The sequence below is a fragment of the Rutidosis leptorrhynchoides genome, chromosome 3, assembly GCF_046630445.1.
Source record: "Rutidosis leptorrhynchoides isolate AG116_Rl617_1_P2 chromosome 3, CSIRO_AGI_Rlap_v1, whole genome shotgun sequence".
Taxonomy (NCBI): Eukaryota; Viridiplantae; Streptophyta; class Magnoliopsida; order Asterales; family Asteraceae; genus Rutidosis; species Rutidosis leptorrhynchoides.
The window spans coordinates 544,213,466-544,234,651 of NC_092335.1; the positions used below are offsets into that span (position 1 = coordinate 544,213,466).

Consider the following 21,186-nt stretch of genomic DNA (forward strand, 5'->3'; position numbering starts at 1 on the left):
CTATACACATTCTGAAGGATCCATCTTTCTTCTTGATGAATAAAATCGGAGCTCCCCATGGTGAAGTACTCGGTCGAATAAATCCACGATCTAGCAATTCTTGCAACTGGCTTTGTAGTTCTTTCATTTCGGACGGTGCGAGTCTATACGGAGCACGAGCCACTGGTGCAGCTCCCGGTACTAGATCTATTTGAAATTCTACAGTTCTATGCGGTGGTAATCCCGGTAATTCTTCTGGAAACACTTCGGGGAATTCTCTTACCACAGGAACATCGTTGATGCTTTTCTCTTTCTCCTTCATTTCGACTTTATTAACATGTGCTAGGATAGCATAACATCCTTTCTTCAAGCACTTTTGGACTTTCAAGCAGCTAATGAGTTTTAGCTTTGAGTTACCCTTCTCTCCATATATCATTACTGCCGTTTTATCCTTACGAGGAATGCGAATCGCCTTCATGGCACACACAACCTCAGCTCCTATTTTGGACATCTAGTCCATGCCGACTATTACATCAAAACTTTCTAATTCTACGGGTATTAAATCAATTTTAAATGTTTCTCCGGCTAACTTTATTTTACAATTATGGCAAATTTTATCGGCTTTAATTAGTTTACCATTAGCTAACTCAATCATGTACTTAGCATCTAGAGGTAATGATGAACAATTCAATTTAGCGTAAAAGTCTCTACACATGTAACTTCTATCAGCACCAGTATCAAATATAATAGATGCTGATAAGTCATTAATGGTAAACGTACCCGTAACAAGCTTCGGGTCTTCACACGCCTCTCTATACGTGTAGGTCCGTTGTTCTTCTCTGGATTCAGGCACTGGCTCTTAATGTGACCCTGTTTCCCACACCCGTAACAAGTAACAGTAGCCAAGGAAGTTCTATTTGCATTGGTGGTAGGAGTCTTGGTGCCATTTGTATTTGTAACGGGAACCCAACAATCTTCAGCAAGATGACCCCTTCGATTAGATTTGCTGCACACCACATTGCAAAAACCAGTGTGATGTTTGTGGTATCTGTTACATAAGGGATTTCGTCCTTTGTAACCCGAGCTTGAACCACTATCTGCACCTTGCATGGTTTCCTGTTTCTTAATAGATTGTTGTTGGTAACCTCGATCACGGTTTCCATCCCACTTTCTTTTGTTATCCGATACCTTGGCATCGGTATTTGATGCGTTCTTATCCAGGATGATCTGATCCATTAGCTCATTTGCCATGGTGATGGCTTCATGAATTGTCTTGGATTTAGATGCTGTCACATTGGCCTTGATGTTCTTTGGCAGATCATCTTTGTACAATTCAATTTTTCGCTCTTCCGTTGGTACCAATTCAGGACATAATGAAACAACCCAACCCGTATTAAAACCGGCCCATAAATTTTTTTTCCTTTTAATACTCTTTAAATAACACTTTAGATCCCAATTGTGTTTCCATAAACATCTTTAATACAATAGAAGGTTTAATAAACCTTAAAACATTTAATACATTGATTAATTGTCCAAACGGACATACACGACCCGACTAGTTTAGTTTCCAACCAAAACCGAGCATGGTGATTTGGGACTACGCTACCCAAATCCTAATCGAATACAAAAGCAAGATCTTCTTAGCAACCTAGCCAAGATCTCTAATCCCCAAGCTTACCCGAGCCGCCAAGCATGCGATCCTATAAAAATAGCAACAACGAGAGGGTAAGCTAATGCTTAGTGAATGATAATATACTACATACATATATATGTATAAAATGGACACGCCACATAAATATCAAATACCGCATACCGAAGCATCCATGTATAAGGCAACTACACTAGGCATACTATACTATCTCTAAGCAACAAGCTAAAGATATCAACAAAGTGTAAGTTCACCAACGACAATGTGAACAACGCCAATAAGCTACACCCGGAGGGTTAGCTACAACACAACATTACATTAATATATATAACAATATAAAACGAATAAGGTTAACCCCTTAACCCATTACCGAATACCAAACGCCACAATGAAGATTGGCCGAGCTACACGAGCCTTAGTAATCCGAACCCACACGAGATTACTATCTTCGCAACATCGAGGTTGGCCGAACTACACGAGCCTTAGTAATCCAAACCCACACGAGATTACTATCTTCGCAACATCGAGGTTGGTCGAACTACACGAGCCTTAGTAATCTGAAACTACACGAGATTACTACCTCAATAAGATGACCGAACTACACGAGTCATCGTGAATCCGAACTACACATGATTCACTTCTCAACAATATCAACCCTTTGCCATTGGGGTTATAACATCCAAATCACAACCACGTGTGATAACGTACACACAAGCGTGTACCTCGCCAAAGGTGGTCAATCAAAACGCACAAACGTGCCAATTGGACCTATACACAAGTCCATCAATCCACCTATATGTGAAGTGAGCTCTATGACCGAGAACCACTTCACCCGACCCGCACCCATCCTACACATACATATGCACATAGGATATTAACACTCACCTTGTCGCCTTGAAGAATGCTTCCAAGTAATCCGCAACTCGTCAATGGAAAGTACCTATTCCATTATCACAAATTCAACAACACACTTAGATTGGATTTACAAACCAACCCAATTTGACACTTAGTGCAAACTCGACCTAAATGCTCCTCCAAGTACAAACCGCGCCCAAACTAACCAATAATCACTAACACAAGTGATAATGGTCCTAATATGCCAATTAAACTCGAACACAAGTGTTAAACACTTATCGTTCTCAAAATCGCCCATAAACCCTAATTTTGACCCATAAGGTCAAAATCTCACCATTTACAAGTTTTGACACCAAAACATGTTTAACTCGGTTTTATACTTCAACTTAATCCATTTTAAGTTTACAAACCTCATCGAATCGACATTCGGGTCATAATCCTCAACGAACCCTAATTTTGACTCTAGTCAAAATTAGTCAACCACGAAAACCCTAAAAGTCTCCAAAACACCAATACTCACTGATGCTAGTGATTGTACACCATTTACAAGTCTTAAACATGGTTAAATTATTAACCAACCCAAAACCCGCCTTTAACAACAATAAACCCGAATATTGGTGTTAATCTCCAATTAACAACTAAATGGGTTTCACCTATGAATCATACAATCAAAAGCCCCAAATTTGAATGATGAACACGAAAATGAAATTCGGAGTTAGAGCTTACTACTAGTATCACCGTGTAGCCAAGAATGAGGAGAACAAACTTGTCAACTACGCCAAAGATCAAATCCCGTTTCTTCCTTTCTAAAAATCCGTTTGAATCCAATTGGGTGTTTGAGTTTTTGAGAGGAAAATGAAATGAAAAGGGAAAAAAAGTTAGGAAATGAAAGGAGTGGATGAGATTTAAGATCTCAATCTGGTTCAAACGCGAAAAGACCAAAATGCCCCTCACTTTATGATGTCGTGCGAGGTGTACGTGAAATACTATATATTTTTGATACGAAAAGCGATACAAATTACACAAGTTTTAATTATTTACAGATGGGATATACTTAAACCTTGCTACAACACTTATAGGCAGTGTACCTAATCGTACAGTAGTGTAGTTTTTAGTAAGTCCGGTTCGTTCCACAGGGAATCTTTTAAACAAAGCTTAACGCTATATTAGTTTTAATTTATAAAAATACAAATATATAAATAAGTAATAATATTATTATAAAAGGGGGTTTTTACCGTTTAATGACCAGTTTGTCGATTTTAAAACTTTAGTCGCAGTTAAAACCTAATGTAAAATATTAAAAATAAATACAACTTAATTTAAAGCGTTAATGAAATTGTGATAAATAAAAGTGCGATAAAATAAAATTGCAATAATTAAAAAGTACGATAATTAAAAGTGCAATTAAATACAAAATATAGGAAATTAAATATGAAATAAAAGAATTATGCTTATTTAAACTTCTGTAATCATGATGTTTGACGTGTTGATTTTAGTTTTATACCCACGGGTTAATTGTCATTTGTCCTGGATTATTTAATACGTTCGTCTGGTTTTTGTCCATAACAGTCCATCAGTCATAAATATAAAGTGCGAGTATCCTCGTCAAATTATCCTTATACCCGAAGTTAAATATTCCAACTAATTGGGGACTTAAACTGTAACAAGATTTTAATACTTTGTTTAATAATTACACCAGGTTATCGACTGCGTGTAACCCAAGGTTTTAATACTTTGTTATCAATTATGCCAAGTGTCCTTGTACATAATTTCGCCCGTGTTTTAATACTTCCATAGACTATTAATCCATTCCCGTGTCCGGTTAAATGAACGATTATTCGTACATATAAATACCCTACCCATTGTGTCCGATCGAGTGTATATGGTTATTTATAGGGACGTCCAATTGTAAATCTTTATATTAAAATTAACAAACTATCATTTAGTTAAACAAATATAAAGCCCATTAATAGCCCATAGTCTAATTTCCACAAGTGTCGTTCTTTTGTCCAAACCCCAATTATGGTACAAAGCCCAATTACCCCGTCTTTAATATTTAGTCCAACATCATGATTACTTTGGCTCAAATAAGCATAATAATAACTTAAGTACGAGACATTAATTTAAAAAGGAGAACATAACTTACATTGAGTATTTATCGCGTAGTGTTACACGGACAGAATTTCGACTTCAAAAACCCGTAAAATAACCTTTACATAACCCGAACTAATCTAATATAAAACTAACCTATACTATATATATATATTATATATTTATTTATTTATTATTTATTATTTATTACAGAATATTATTATTATAATATTTTTTTATATATTAAAATCGAACGAATGCATGGCCTTTTATAGGCGTTTTGATTTCTGACAGCTTCGCGAGTCGCGGAGTTCAATTTTCCAGCTCACATGATTTTGGATCTTTGCTTGTTGACGTTAATAAATAATAATATAATATATATATATATAATTTTTTAAGAATTATTTATATATTATATTTTATTTATGTACATAGTTGACTTGTAATTTTTGCACCGTTGCGTCGCGCGTTGAGAGTTGACTCATGTCCTGGTTCCGGATTTTCGAACGTCCTTTCGTACTATTTTATATCGTGTACTTTGCGTTTTGTAACTTGTACTCTTGTAATTTTTAGACGTTTCTCATCATTAAATTGAACCTCTTGGATTGTACTTTGTACTTTTGAGCTTTTTGGATGTTTTTTTCTTCAAATCTTTGTTTCCGCCTTTTGTCTTCGCACTTATTTATTTAAACGAATATTACTTGAAAATAGAACAATTGCAACTGAAAACTTTACATATCGGAAGGATATTGCTACTAAATATATGTTCATTTGGAACACTATCACTTTACCTAAATATTGCGAAAACAGGAACCAGTTCGCCCACATTGCTGCGCCGCAGCCTTAAATGTCGCGCCGCGACATTTGCCTAGGTCTGGGATCATTTTTTGTTGGACTTCTGATCTGATTTCCAGTTAATTGCCGCGCCGCAGCCTCGTTTGTCGCACCGCGACACACAGCGTGATCTGAGTCATTTTCTTACATACAAGACCTCAACACCCGAACATGTCCCGAACCCTTCATACGCCTATCGTACATACACAATACACCTATAAATCATATACGGGGAAAACCGGGTGTTACAGCTCTCCCCCACTTAGATTCGATCACGTCCTCGTGATCCTAGTCACGAACCCAAACGGACCCACACTCAATGGTCGTCGAACACGCATTTCAAACCGACTTCTACCACAAATTCGCTAACCCGATGGTTAATCCAATGACAAATTACACACTTGATCGCATCCCAAGACGTACAATACACGCAACAACCGAAGTCTACAACGATCCCTTAGACAATTCTTCTCAAAGAGTTACCCTTAACAGCTAAATCGTCACCCGCAATTTATCAAATTCCATAATTCCGAGCACTAGCACTAACTCAATCCCTCACATCGGGAAAACTCAACCAATCTCGTATCGAGATATCAATTCCTTAGCATACCCTTACCGAGTACGACGCTAAAAACAACCAAGTCTCAACCTAAGGTCAAAAACCCGAAGCGATGAAGACCTAACCAAATGAATCCTGACGGATAACACCAATCACTAAACATCCCTTGTAGTGCACAATACGACCAATACACAACTACCGCAACATCATAATCCAACGGCTAAAACCGATAGCGCCCAAAACGACTATGGGAACGCAAATCTCAAGGTGTACAAAATCGACTATTGTCACACCCGTAACAACACGTGAGCGAAGCACGACTATCGCCTCACTAATCATACAACATGGTCCTCACGACCCCACCATCGGCGTATAAAACAACCGATAGTTCCCACAACATGGTCCTTACGACCCCACCATTGGTGTATCAAACAACCAATAGATCATACGACATGGTCCTTACGACCCCCCCCATTGGTGTATATAACAACCAATAGATCAAACATCATGGTCCTTACGACCCCACCATCGGTGTATAAAACAACCGACAGATCACACAACCCGAAGGCTGGCCGAAAACACACGCGCCTTAGTGAATCCGAACTACACGCGACTCACTACCTTCACCACAACAACAATCGAGATTGGCCGAACTACACGCGCCTTAGTGAATCCGAACTACACGAGAGTCACTTTCCCGGAGGAATGACTGAACTACACGAGTCATTTGTGAATCCGAACTACACGAGACTCACTCCTCAATACAATGACCGAAACCACACGAGTCATTTGTGAATCCAAACTACACGCGACTCACTTCCACAATAAGATGACCGAAACCACACGTGTCATCGTGAATCCGAAACCACACGCGATCCACTACCATGATGAAGTCAGCGGACCCGAAGATCATGCTTCACCAATCTCAACACCGGATGAAGTCAGCGGACCCCGTCAACGGTCATGCTTCACCGATATAACACCTCGCTCTTGATGAAGTCAGCGGACCCCGAAGGTCATGCTCCACCAATCGCATACTCCCATGATTAAGTCAGTGGACCCTAAAGGTCATGCTTCATCAATCACCAATACCATGATGAAGTCAGCGGACTCCGAAAGTCATGCTTCATCAATCAACGCCCTTTTGGCCTCGAACGAAGAGTAGCTTAACATCGCGCTCTGCTACGCCATAGTGAATCCTAATGGATACCACTAACCATTCACACACTCGAGCAAGAACCACCTATATCAAACATAGGCACAAAACAATAATTCTCTAGAAGAGAATCCGACACACACCTCCCTTAACCGAAGGATTTCACCTTGCTCACCAAACACGTCCATTATCTCTCAACGAGATTTACCACATTACCACCTCGGTGATAATTCAATCCAAACCATAAGTACAATTTATCCGAAATTGTAATCTACCACAAATCGACCAAAACCAGGTCTCGACAACATTTTCCGGATCTACCAAAAGCATCATCCGAAATCTCACACTAAAACTTCCTCGTGCAGGAGTGTAACTCCCCCACTTGGAACTACGTCCCATATCCACAACTCGTACAATCGTACAATGCTACTAAAGGTAGACTTTACAAACGATTGGGCTCACATGACCCATCACCATATCTTGCCCCAGCCTTGAGCACACGAAGGATTTCAATCAATCCTTAAACACTTCGAACAAAAAGTGTACCACGATTACACAAACCACACCCTCGCAATCATCCAATTGCTCTAGTTTGTCAATTTCCACCTAGTCACTCATGTACCTAAGGGTTTCACTCCGGTACCCTAAGTACAATGTAACCACAACACAATCGGAGTCGAACACCACGCTAGTAGATATAAAAGAGGCACCTAATGTCGCGTCTTATATACTCCATTACCAACATACATCGAGATTCAAAACACTCGATCTCAAGGTTTTCAGCCCACCAGTCGAACCTCACGGTTCATCGACCTCCACATAAAAGCGAACACGCGCTTAACAACCGAACACCAAAACCCATTTCCATGGCTTGGTAGAAACATTTCCCAGATACTAAGGAATGCTTGGTGGCACCAAGTCTTACGCTCTTCGCCCGACAATCAACGTCACCATTGGGTACTTCCATTAGGAATGTCACCCATAACAACAATATGAACAACACAAGGCATTTAATCAACTCAAATTCAAACGGCACTTAATAAATAATCAAAGGGCATATTTATTAACACGAAACGTACCTTAACGTCTCCTTGCCGCACCCGTCCCCTCAAACTTGGGACATTCCGACTTACGATGTCCTTCTTCTTGGCAATTGAAACACACCATACCATCACCCTTTGGTACCGAACATTCCCAAGACTTGTGACCCCTCATGCCACAATTGTAACATCTAGATGTACTAGAATCCGGTATACCCGTCCGCGTACCACCCGTGCTCACACTCGGACCCTTAGTCCTCTTACTCGGAGCACCATACGAAACAACCCTTTTCTCACTTGAAGGTTCACCAATCTTCGATCGCGTATACGACTCGAAACCTCTAGCCACGGCGAATAATTTCGCAAACGATTTCGCGTGACCCCGGCTAATCTTATTCTTCAAGTCATCTTTCAAGGTTCGATAGAAATCTTGCATCAACAAATTATCATTCCCCAAATACTCCGGGCAAAAACGAGCCTTCGCCATAAAGGTCGTCTTGAGAGTATTCAAATCCATAGAACCCTGTTGCAAATTTTGCAACTCATTACGCATTTTCGACAAATCGGCTGAAGTCCGGAACTCCTCGAAGAATTCCTTCTTAAACCAGTCCCACGATAATGCCATAAACGGTTCACCACCGACAAGATCAATCTTACCATCCAACCAATCCTTTGCCCTACCCTGCAACAAACTAGTAGCGAGTCTCGTCTTCTTCTCAGGAGGGCATTCAATAGTACGAAAACACCCTTCGACATCCGAGATCCAAGTTGTGCTTACCAAAGGATCCGGTTTCCCGTCATACATCGGGGGTTTAGTCCTCATGAAGCTCTTAAGACAACGCTCCATTTCACTACTACCCCGAAATTCGGAATACTTCCTATCTATTTCTTCTCGAAACGCACTCATTTGCTCCGCAATGGCGGCCGCAACTCTAGTGTTAAACTCAGCATTGTTAGTCTCGATCCCACTTCCCGTCGCCATTCTAAGGAATGCAAAGCGATTAGATCACGAACGTATAAAACATACACTCTACACCGGTCCATCTTGCTAAACACTCGTCGTACATCACTTGTTTGACACGATTTGCACCCGTAATAAGGTTTGCAAGTCCTTATTACGCACACATGCCATATCAACTCGTTAGTACAACAACCGCCTCGCTCGATGATATAAACAAACACAAAAAAAATTCTACGCGATATACATATACTCGAGAATTATTATCACAACACAATTAATATATTAATAATATCCGCAGTACCAATATCGACATTAGTCCACCTACAACAAGGCACTAACTATAACCTATTTTGACCCGTTCACCTACAAGTCCCGCAACATATAAGCACACACAAAAGTCTAAGTCTAGGCACATATCTCAAGTCGCCTAAATCCCTTAGACCATGCTCTGATACCACTTGAAACAACCCAACCCGTATTAAAACTGGCCCATAATTTTTTTTTCCTTTTAATACGCTTTAAATAACACTTTAGGTCCCAATTGTGTTTCCATAAACATCTTTAATACAATAGAAGGTTTAGTAACCTTAAAACATTTAATACATTGATTAATTGTTCAAACAGACATACACGACCCGACTAGTTTCGTTTCCAACCAAAACCGAGCATGGTGATTTGGGACTACGCTACCCAAATCCTAATCGAATACAAAAGCAAGATCTTCTTAGCAATCTAGCCAAGATCTCTAATCCCCAAGCTTACCGGAGTCGCCAAGCATGCGATCCTATAAAAATAGCAACAACGAGAGGGTAAGCTAATGCTTAGTGAATGATAATATACTACATACATATATATGTATAAAATGGACACGCCACACAAATATCAAATACCGCATACCGAAGCATCCATGTATAAGGCAATTACACTAGGCATACCTTACTATCTCTAAGCAACAAGCTAAAGATATCAACAAAGTGTAAGTTCACCAATGACGATGTGAACAACTCCAATAAGCTACACCCGGAGGGTTAGCTACAACATAACATTACATTAATATATATAAAAATATAAAACGAATAAGGTTAACCCCTTAACCCATTACCGAATACCAAACGCCACAATGAAGATTGGCCGAGCTACACGAGCCTTAGTAATCCGAACCCACACGAGATTACTATCTTCGCAACATCGAGGTTGGCCGAACTACACGAGCCTTAGTAATCCGAACCCACACGAGATTACTATCTTCGCAACATCGAGGTTGGCCGAACTACACGAGCCTTAGTAATTTGAAACTACACGAGATTACTACCTCAATAAGATGACCGAACTACACGAGTCATCGTGAATCCGAACTACACGCGATTCACTTCTCAACAATATCAACCCTTCGCCATTGGGGTTATAACATCCAAATCACAACCACGTGTGATAACGTACACACAAGCGTGTACCTCGCCAAAGGTGGTCAACCAAAACGCACAAACGTGCCAATTGGACCTATACACAAGTCCATCAATCCACCTATATGTGAAGTGAGCTCTATGACCGAGAACCACTTCACCCAACCCGCACCCATCCTACACATACATATGCACATAGGATATTAACACTCACCTTGTTGCCTTGAAGAATGCTTCCAAGTAATCCGCAACTCGTCAATGGAAAGTACCTATTCCATTATCACAAATTCAATAACACACTTAGATTGGATTTACAAACCAACCCAATTTGACACTTAGTGCAAATTCGACCCAAATGCACCTCCAAGTACAAACCGCGCCCAAACTAAACAATAATCACTAACACAAGTGATAATGGTCCTAATATTCCAATTAAATCCGAACACAAGTGTTAAACACTTATCGTTCTCAAAATCGCCCATAAACCCTAATTTTGACCCATAAGGTCAAAATCTCACCATTTACAAGTTTTGACACCAAAACATGTTTAACTCGGTTTTATACTTCAACTTAATCCATTTTAAGTTTACAAACCTCATCGAATCGACATTCGGGTCATAATCCTCAACAAACCCTAATTTTGATTCTAGTCAAAATTAGTCAACCACGAAAACCCTAAAAGTCTCCAAAACACCAATAATCACTAATGCTAGTGATTGTACACCATTTACAAGTCTTAAACATGATTAAATCATTAACCAACCCAAAACCCGCCTTTAACAACAATAAACCCGAATATTAGTGTTAATCTCCATTTAACAACTAAATGGGTTTCACCTATGAATCATACAATCAAAAGCCCCAAATTTGAATGATGAACACGAAAATGAAATTCAGAGTTAGAGCTTACCACTAGTATCACCGTGTAGCCAAGAACGAGGAGAACAAACTTGTAAACTACGCCAAAGATCAAATCCCGTTTCTTCCTTTCCAAAAATCCGTTTGAATCCAATTGGGTGTTTGAGTTTTTGAGAGGAAAATGAAATGAAAAGGGAAAAGAAGTTAGGAAATGAAAGGAGTGGATGAGATTTAAGATCTCAATCTGGTTCAAATGCAAAAAGACCAAAATGCCCCTCACTTTACCTAAATATTGCGAAAACAGGAACCAGTTCGCCCACATTGCCGCGCCGCGGCCTTAAATGTCGCGCCACGACATTTGCCTAGGTCTGGGATCATTTTTTGTTGGACTTCTGATCTAATTTCCAGTTAATTGCTGTTTGCTGTTGCTCTTGCCGCTTCGACCCAAAGCATACGGTCGTTTACGCGTTGGTTGATAAGCTCCTCAATTTCTTGTTCCGTCATTCGATTTAATTGAGCCATGTTTCTTCAATAAACATATAAGATAATTAATCACATAGAATATTATAGATGTAGTGAGTAATTAATGGTACATCTTGGCATATTAATAACCCATTATTATAAAAGCCTTTTCTTCTTATTAGCGTTTTATAATTGTAGCTCGGGTAGTACCTACTCGTTAAAGTTCATACTTAATAGCTAGTACACAAATTAACTACTACAATCATGATAATATTCTATCATGAAAAACTTAATGCATTAATACTTCACGCTTATTCTTTTGGTACAATATTTTACAATAATTCAATACCACTATTTTACATAAAACATATGTAAGATGAAATATAGTACACGATATATTATTATATAAGGCGTGAAGTCGAATAGCTGTAAAAATAGATTAGAAACGACGAGGCTTTCTTGGGAATTCAAAGAAATCTGGAAAATCATAGAATTTTCGCTTCCCTACTGTCAGAGTGCGTATTTCAGCGGTAAGTCTAGGTTTTGGTTGGGGTTCAGTAGATGACATTTCTGTAGTATTGGTAAGACATGGCTGACTAGGTGTGGTAGTATCGGGAGCACTTGGTACAATAATTGTTTTATTAGTTTCTGCTTTTGGAATTTCTGGGTTGACGATTATAGGTTTCTTTCCCTTATTAAATTCTGCCTCGGTAATTTCTTTTACTTCGTTCTCCTCAGGTTCCTCTGGGAATTGCGAGTCTTCCAAAAATGCATCCGACTCCAGGTCATCATCGTCATCAGTTATATAGATGATTGATACACCTTCCTTCGGGTCATCGTCGTTATCAGATAAATCGATGATTGGTACTTTTGCTGGAGATTCAACTTAGGAGTCGCTGAATGTGATAATGAGATTGGTGCTAGAAGTAGACATCTATCACACATTAACTACCACATTAGTAATATACCACATAATATTTACATGTTATAATATTTAATTTCCGACCAAAAATGATAAGTAATGGTTTTCAAAAAAACAAGTTCGGTCAAAGTCCAGACTCACTAATGCATCCTAACAAATACCGGTCAGACACGCTAATGCAATTTCTGGTTCGCTAAGACCTCTGTTCTGATGTCAACTGAAACGACTCGTCCATATTACTATAAACGTGGTACGTTATTCATTGGTCCCATAGCGATGTATTTGACCTCTATATGATACGTTTTAGAAAATATTGCATTCGTTTCATAAAAAGCACACTATAATTATACATAATGCAAGTTTTAAACAAGTGGGCAATTATTTAAGAAATAATCCCCATAATACATTGTTTCCAAATACTACACATGTGACATAACAGTCGAATATAATACATGACAAAGTTTTTATTGAATGCAACACTTTATTTAACCAAAAGCATGAGACTCCATGCACAGCTTGCTCAGATAATGCAATAGCGGAAGACTTTCTTAAGGACCTGAGAATAAACATGCTTAAACAGTCAACACAAAGGTTGGTGATATATATAGGTTTAAAGCTAGCATCGATATAAATATAGACCACAAGATTTCATAGTTATAAATATTTCAATAAAGATATTCTATAAGTTGTTGAGCGCTTCGGTAACCATACTTAACCATAAATGTAGCATATTCCCTTTATTATGAAATCTCTCTACACTGTACCAAGTGTAGTAAAAACGAAGTACTATGTAACCGTTTACGATACTAGAGCGACTAGCCCGGTTGGGGTTGTCAAACCCGAAAGATCTATCAATAGGATTCGCGCTTACATGTTCTTACAACATGTAAATATTAGTTACCAAGCTATTAGGGAAGATATGCAAGGTGGTACATCTCAACGTAGAATATATTTTAAGTACTTGTGTCCATAGCGTAAAACATAAAATGCATGTATTCTCATCCAAAATATTTTTAGAGTTTAAAAATGGGACTATATACTCACGGTAGTAAAAGTATATTAATAATAAGTTTTCAACTTATTAAAAATATGGCCGTCGTCCTTGGATTCACGAACCTGTAACAAATATATATGTATATCAAAATGCAATACAACTATTATTCATATCATATCTTCAATCACATGTGATTATTTAAGTTTATATTTTCAATCACGTGTGATTGTTTAAGTTTATATTTTCAATCACGTGTGATTGTTTAAGTTGTCAAGTTAGAAGTCCAACGTTAGTAGTCCACAAATAGTAGTCCATAGTTAGTAGTCCACAGTTAGTAGTCCACAATTAGTAGTACATAGTATATACGTGTTGTATAAGACTCAATCATGACCCACAATACCGCTATTGTAGTTACACGTATTGTGTATGTGGTGTCTTTTGATTTATCCGACGTATTATGTAACCATGACATGTTAGAATACATGTATAATACAAGAAAATTTAGCTAGGATATGGTTAGTATAGATTTTAATGATTTAATCCCATAATCAAATTATCCATTTCTAACCAATATTGTTTTGCCCATAATTTCTTCGTTATAAATCCGTTTTGAGTGAATCAAATTGCTATGGTTTCATAACGAACTGTAATTTGTGAAACTAAACTAAAAAAGTGGTGGTTTATAGTCATAGTTACAAGTTATAATCCATATTTTAAAGAGGTAGTCATTTTCGTCGAAAGAACGACATCTTGATGACCATTTTGAAAAACATACTTCAATTTTGAGTTTAACTATGATTTTTGGATATAGTATCATGTTCATATGAAATATCATTTTTCCAGAAGAACAACTTTTAAATCAAATATTATGATAGTTTTTAATTATCCAACCCAAAACAGCCCCCGGTTTTACTACGACGGCGTATGTCCGGTTTTACGGTGTTCTTCGTGTTTCCAAGTTTTAACTCATTAAGTTAGTATATCATATAGATATAAAACATGTGTTAAGTTGTTTTTAAAAGTCAAGTTAGAAGGATTAACTTTATTTGCGAACAAGTTTAGAATTAACTAAACTATGTTCTAGTTTATAAACTCTTATATAGATAGCTATAGACATATGAATTGAACAAGAGTTGAAGTAGAGTTTTTACCTCAAGTTTAGAATGTAAAGTTGCTGGAAAGAAGTAGTAGAACAAAACTTGAGAGAGTTCTTGCAAGTGTGTGTGAAAATTGGAAGTAAAATTTGGAAAATGAATGTGTAAAAATGAGTTAGAAATGGTGCTTATTTATAGGCTTGAAAATTTAGTTTTTAGTGAAAATATCTAAGATAAGTTAAAATGTATTAAGTCATGAATGACATATTAAATTGATTAGGTCATGGATGACATATTACACAAATAATTGCAGATTTCTATTGGTATATACCAATAGTAAATACTTCTAGAAGCTGTGTATAATACGGGTAAAAATACCGTATGAATGCGAGTAGAATTCTTGAGGAAATTGAACGAAAATACGAGTATAGCTATCCTTTATATGTATTGGTATATTATAAAGTGTATTTAATACTTGTAAGGATGTATTTACGCTCGTAATACTTTATATGTAAATACATTTTAACATAAGTTAATTACGTCGTTTAAATAGTAACATATATATTGTTCAAAAACTCTTTAAATTAGTAGTATGAAAATATATATATATAATACTTTGTTAATATACTTAATGAGATATTTAATTATCATATTTTCAAGTTAAATCTCTCTCTCTCTCTATATATATATATATATATACACACACACACACACACACACACACACATATATATATATATATATATATATATATATATATATATATATATATATATATATATATATATATATAATTGATACAAGTTATGACATTCGTGAATCGTAAGAATAAAAGGGTGGTCAACTGCTTATGTAAAATTCTTTCCGGAGGTTCAAGACTTATTAAAATTCATTGCTTATCAAATCAAAACTATTAAATCATGTAAATAGTATAATCAAGTAGTCGGAAAAATTCGGGTCATCACAAATTAGTACAGAAGGAGCTGATGGTGTGCCATGAGATTCATTGGTGACACGAGTTATCCGGTTGAGTTGTTCATCGATCGCACGATATTTAGATCAGGAAATGGGTTGGGATGAAGGATGATGTGCGTAGCGTGAGGGAAGCGGTCATTGAGACCATTAATTGCATAAGTGACAAGTTCGTCTTCCTCTAGCTTTGATCCAAGGTTGCGTAACATTGAGGTGATTGAGTCGATCTTCCTGAAATAGGCTTCGGCTGTTTGATCTCCGATGATGAGAGATCGAAGCTCAGCCGTTAGTTCAACGGTTTTGGACCTCTTGTTATCTTGAAAGAGTTTCTTTAAAAATTCCCATGCTTCTTTAGAAGTTTTCGGTTGAGTGTTTAACAGCCTTTCGAGAAGTGATTCGGAGATCGCTAGGAAAATCCATCCCAACACAACCGCATCGGCTTTCTTCCATTCTTCTGTTGGAGGTTCAGAGGTGGACGAGTTTTCAAGGAAGGAGTGCACGTTGAACGTAGCGCAAAGGGTGCTAAAGAGCGTGCTCCCATGTGTGTAATTAAGTTTTGTGATGTCTAGTTTAATCGGAATCAAGTGTGCAACGGAGGTGACTGTATATATTTTGTCATATTGGCCGGGTGTTGCCATGATGAAGGTTGCGGCAGTCTGTAGCCGTGTGAAAAAGTTGCAGAAAAAAATAGGGTTTTGATGAAAAGGGAGAAGAGGATATCGATTACAGCTGGCTTGATACCATGTTAAAAGGTGTATCTTATTATTTGAATGAATGGCCAAGCATATTACATACAATATAAATAGATAAGCAATCCTTAAACCTAGTGAACCAATAGCATAAGTAGGCCCTTATAGAAATGGGCCGATAATATAGACATGGACTAATATTGTCTAACATTTCCAACCAATACTAGTGTAATTTGTATATGAGTAAGATCTACCTCCACAAGAACAAAGAAATCATAATTTGCATCTTATGCTATAAATGTGAACTTACATTTGTTACAGCAAAAATAACAAGGACACTGTTATAATTCAGTAGGCTTATAACTACCTTTAGTGGCCTATTTTCAATTTATGTGAAATAAGAAAGAAGAGAGTAAATTCTTATTGAAGAATGGTGTACATATCCTTACAATTGAGTGTGTATTTATAATACTAAAACTTAACTGTACATTACCCGTTTTCATCTTCAATTATTGAGTAGGTGAAATAGTATTCAATAATTCATAATTTTACTATGCAAATAACTATTCCTCTGCATGCGTATGTAAACAGAATTATCATCCATATTTGACTTTTACTACATATCATAACACTCCCCCTTGGATGATAATTTTGTTTCGTTACAGATCAACTAGTACTGCCTCGTTAAAAACCTTGCTAAAGAAAAACCCAGTGGGATAAAAACTTTAGCCAAGGGAAAAAGAGTGCAGCATAGAGTTGACTACCCCTCAAGTGGACATCGCTGAGTCGTCACATCTTTTGAACTTGTCTCATGCCAATATTGTGAATGTGTGTTCTAAAAATAGCGGTTGACAGTGCTTTGGTATAAAGATCAGCAGAGTTGTTGATTTAACGTATCTCATTTTAATCTGGTTGTCTTTTACGAGATCTTTTTCATCTGAAACTGTATCATCTAAATCTTTTATGTACAAGTTTAGCCCCTGTGATTTGTCTACAGTCTCCTTCATGGTTTGCTCAAACCCCTGTTTCAATTCTTATTCCCTTTCAGTCTTTTCTAAGCCTTACCAACATACCATTCTTTTCCATCAAACTTATGACCGTTTAGACTGTCTATGGCTTTGGCGCCTCGTCAGCATTTATATTTTGTTCTATCACTTTTGATACTCTTCTTTCATTTGTATTATGCAAGCTGCACTATCTTCATATATAGTTGTTGGTGAAGATAGTTGTTGGTCTTTTATAGCTTTCTAGTCTACAAGAATCAATAATGATTTGTGTCATTGATCTCAACCATACACATTTTCGAGTAGTTTCATAGAATGCAATCACTTCATCATGATTTGATGATGTTGCAACAAGTGTTTGTTTTAAGAACGCCATGATTTTGTGGTACCTCCATTTAGGAATACATACCGAGTTTGAGATTTATCTTTATGAGGATTTGATGAATGACCTGCATATACATAATTAACCAAATCTTGTTTTGAAGCGTTAGAATAAAATAATTTTAAATTAGTAGTTCCTCAAGGGTATCAAAATATCTGCTTGATCCCATTTCAATGTCTTTTTGTAGGGGTTGAGCTGAACCTTGTCAACAAATTAACTGCAAAAGAAATGTCAGGTCTTGTACAATTTGTAAAATACATAATAACCCCAATTGCACTAAGATATGGAACTTCTGAACCAAGAAGATCTTCATGATCTTCTAGAGGATGAAATGGATCAGTATCAATATTGAGATCTAACAACCATAGGAGTACTTAATGGTTTTTATCTTGTCCATATTAAAATGTTTTAAAAAAAATCTTTTTGGTATAAGTTGTTTGATGTATAAGTAAGTCATTAGTCATATGCTCAATATGTAAATCAACGTATTACTTGATTTTTTTCATTTCAAGATATTTCTTTAGAAGTTGAATGGCTTCATAGATTTCTTTATTTATGATAATTGATATAAACAACTATGTTCACATATCCGAACATTGTTTTTATAAAACACACATGCAGATAAGTTTATATGTATACCCTTTTCTTATCTAGTAGTCATCTAATGGGTTATACCACATACGTCCTGATTGTATAAACCCATTTAAAAATCTTTGTAATTTAATAGAATACATTTCCTTGGGTTTTGCATTAGATGCTTATGATACCTTAAACCCTTCAGGTATATTCATATATATCACTATCAAGTGATCAATACAGATAAGTAGTAACAACATCCATGAGATGCATTTAAGTAATTACCAGGTTGATTAAGTATCTAATAAGTAATTGTATCCATTACAGGAGGATAAGTTTTCCTCATAATTCATTTCTGGTCTTTGTGGGAAATCTTGAGTTACAAGTCTAGTTTTTCCTTGTAACTTCATTTGCACATTTCTTTTTCGGATAAAAATTTATTTGTATCCCATACGTTTCACATCTTTAAAAGTGATAACGATTGATCCGAAAACTTTTCTTTTATTGAGCGATTCTAATTCAGCTCGTATTGCTCCTTTCCATTGAGCTCAATCATGTCTATTTTGATATTTAATGACAGATTTTGGTTCTAGATCATAATCTTTATTCATGATGTCATTGTAATATTATATGAAAATATCTCATCAAGATTTTTCATTTCATTTCGGTTCCATTATATTTCATAATTTATCGCAATTTATGTATTTACATTTATCAATATCCTCTGCAGAAGGAATATTGATTTATGGTTCTTCTTGAACACTTTCTTTTACGTCATTATCAGTTGATTTTCTTTTTCAAGGATTTTTATCTTTTGGAACCAATTCGTCTCCACGTTTCGGACGTGGCAAAGATTTATGAGTAACATTATTACCAGCTTTTGAGATTTCAATTATAGCTGGAGAATTTCCTGCTATTATATGATTTAGTCACTCTTTTTGTATCTTTAAATGAATCAAGTAATTGATTTGCAAGTTCTTGCATACGCATTATTTTTGGACTTTTTGTTTCACATTCTTTTGTGCGAGGATCAAGATACCTTAATTGATGTTCACACCATGAAATATCATTTTCTTTATTTTTATTTCTCCCCCTAATCTAGAGAACAATATTTCATTAAAATGACAATTAGCAAAACATGTTGTATAAACATCACCCGTCATGGGTTCAATATATCTTATAATTGAAGATGTTTCATATCCAATATATATTTCCATCCTTCTTTGAGGAACCATTTTAGTGCGTTGTGGTGGTGCAATTGAAAAATACACTGCACAATCAAATGTTCTAAGGTGAAAAATATTTGGTTCTCGACCAAAATTAAGTTGGTAGGGGAGAATATTTATGACTTGCACTTGGTTTAATGCGAATTAATGTCGCATCATGTAAATTTACATGTCCCCATATAAATATTGAAAATTTTGTACGCATTACCAATTGTCTAGTTATTAGCTGCAAGCGTTTATCTATTGATTCAGCTAAACCAATTTTTGAATGCACATAAGCAACAGGATGTTCAACAACAATCCTTATAAACATATAATAATCATTAAATGCTTGAGATGTTAACTCACAAGCATTATCAAGTCTCATCCTTTTTAATGTTGTAATCAGAATAATGTGTTATTAATTTAATAATTTGTGCAAGAAACTTTGAAAATGCCATTGATAATGCTAAAAACGAACATATATTTCATAGCATTATCCTTCAAGAAAGACAAGCTTTTAGTTGCAATTGTTCTATTTCCAAGTAATATTCGTTTAAATAATAAAAGGTGAAGATAAAAGACAGATTCGACAATTTGAAGATGCAAACGACCAAAAAGCTAAAAAGTACAAAGTACAATCCAAGTGGTTCAATTTATTGATGAGAAACGTCTCAAAATTACAAAAGTACAAGCCGCAAAAAAGTAAAATACAAGATATTAAATTGTACGAAAAGGTGTTCGAAAATCCGGAACCGAGACATGAACCAACTATCAACGTGCGACTTAACGGAGCTGAAATTACAAGTCAACTATGCACAAGAATATAATATAATATATAATTAATTATATATATTATTATATATTATATTTATCAGCAGCCCACATTTAATTCACTATGGTGATCTGGAATCCAAAGCTCCGTGACTGCGGAGCTGTGAAGAAGAAATGTACCGCACTCGCGGAGCTGTACAGTTCAAAGTGGGCCTATAAAAGGCCGTGCATTCTGCTCGATTCATTACACCTTTTCTACTTCAATCTCTCAATCTATATTTGTATTTATAATTTTAATTTTAATATTAAGTTAATAATAATAAGGTTATAGTGGCGAATGTTTTAAGTTTGTAAGTTGAAATTCTGTCCGTGTAACACTACGCGATTAATACTCATTGTAAGTTATGTTCAACCTTTTTAAATTAATGTCTCGTAGCTAAATTATTATTATGTTTATTTAAGCCGAAGTAATCGTGATGTTGGACTAAATATTAAGATTGGGTTATTGGGCTTTGGACCATAACTGGGGTTTGGACAAAAGACCGACACTTGTGAAAATTGGACTATGGGCTATTAATGGGCTTTATATTTGTTTAACTGAATAATAGTTCGTTAATTTAATATAGAGATTTACAATTTGAGGTAATTATAAACAACCAGAGTATATAAACAAAAATTCAATAAATTAAAAGAAATTATATGTGAACCACAACAAAAGGTGGATGTAT

At 36.3% G+C, this 21,186-nt stretch overlaps 1 protein-coding gene across 1 annotated transcript; it reads right to left on the bottom strand.

Annotated features, from left to right (window-relative positions):
- Positions 1 to 15,875: 15,875 nt before the first annotated feature.
- LOC139902003 (uncharacterized) lies at positions 15,876 to 16,466 on the bottom strand. Its single transcript, XM_071884662.1, has one exon. The coding sequence runs from the start codon at positions 16,464 to 16,466 to the stop codon at positions 15,876 to 15,878; it is 591 nt and encodes a 196-aa protein (XP_071740763.1).
- Between the last annotated feature and the right edge of the window lie 4,720 nt (positions 16,467 to 21,186).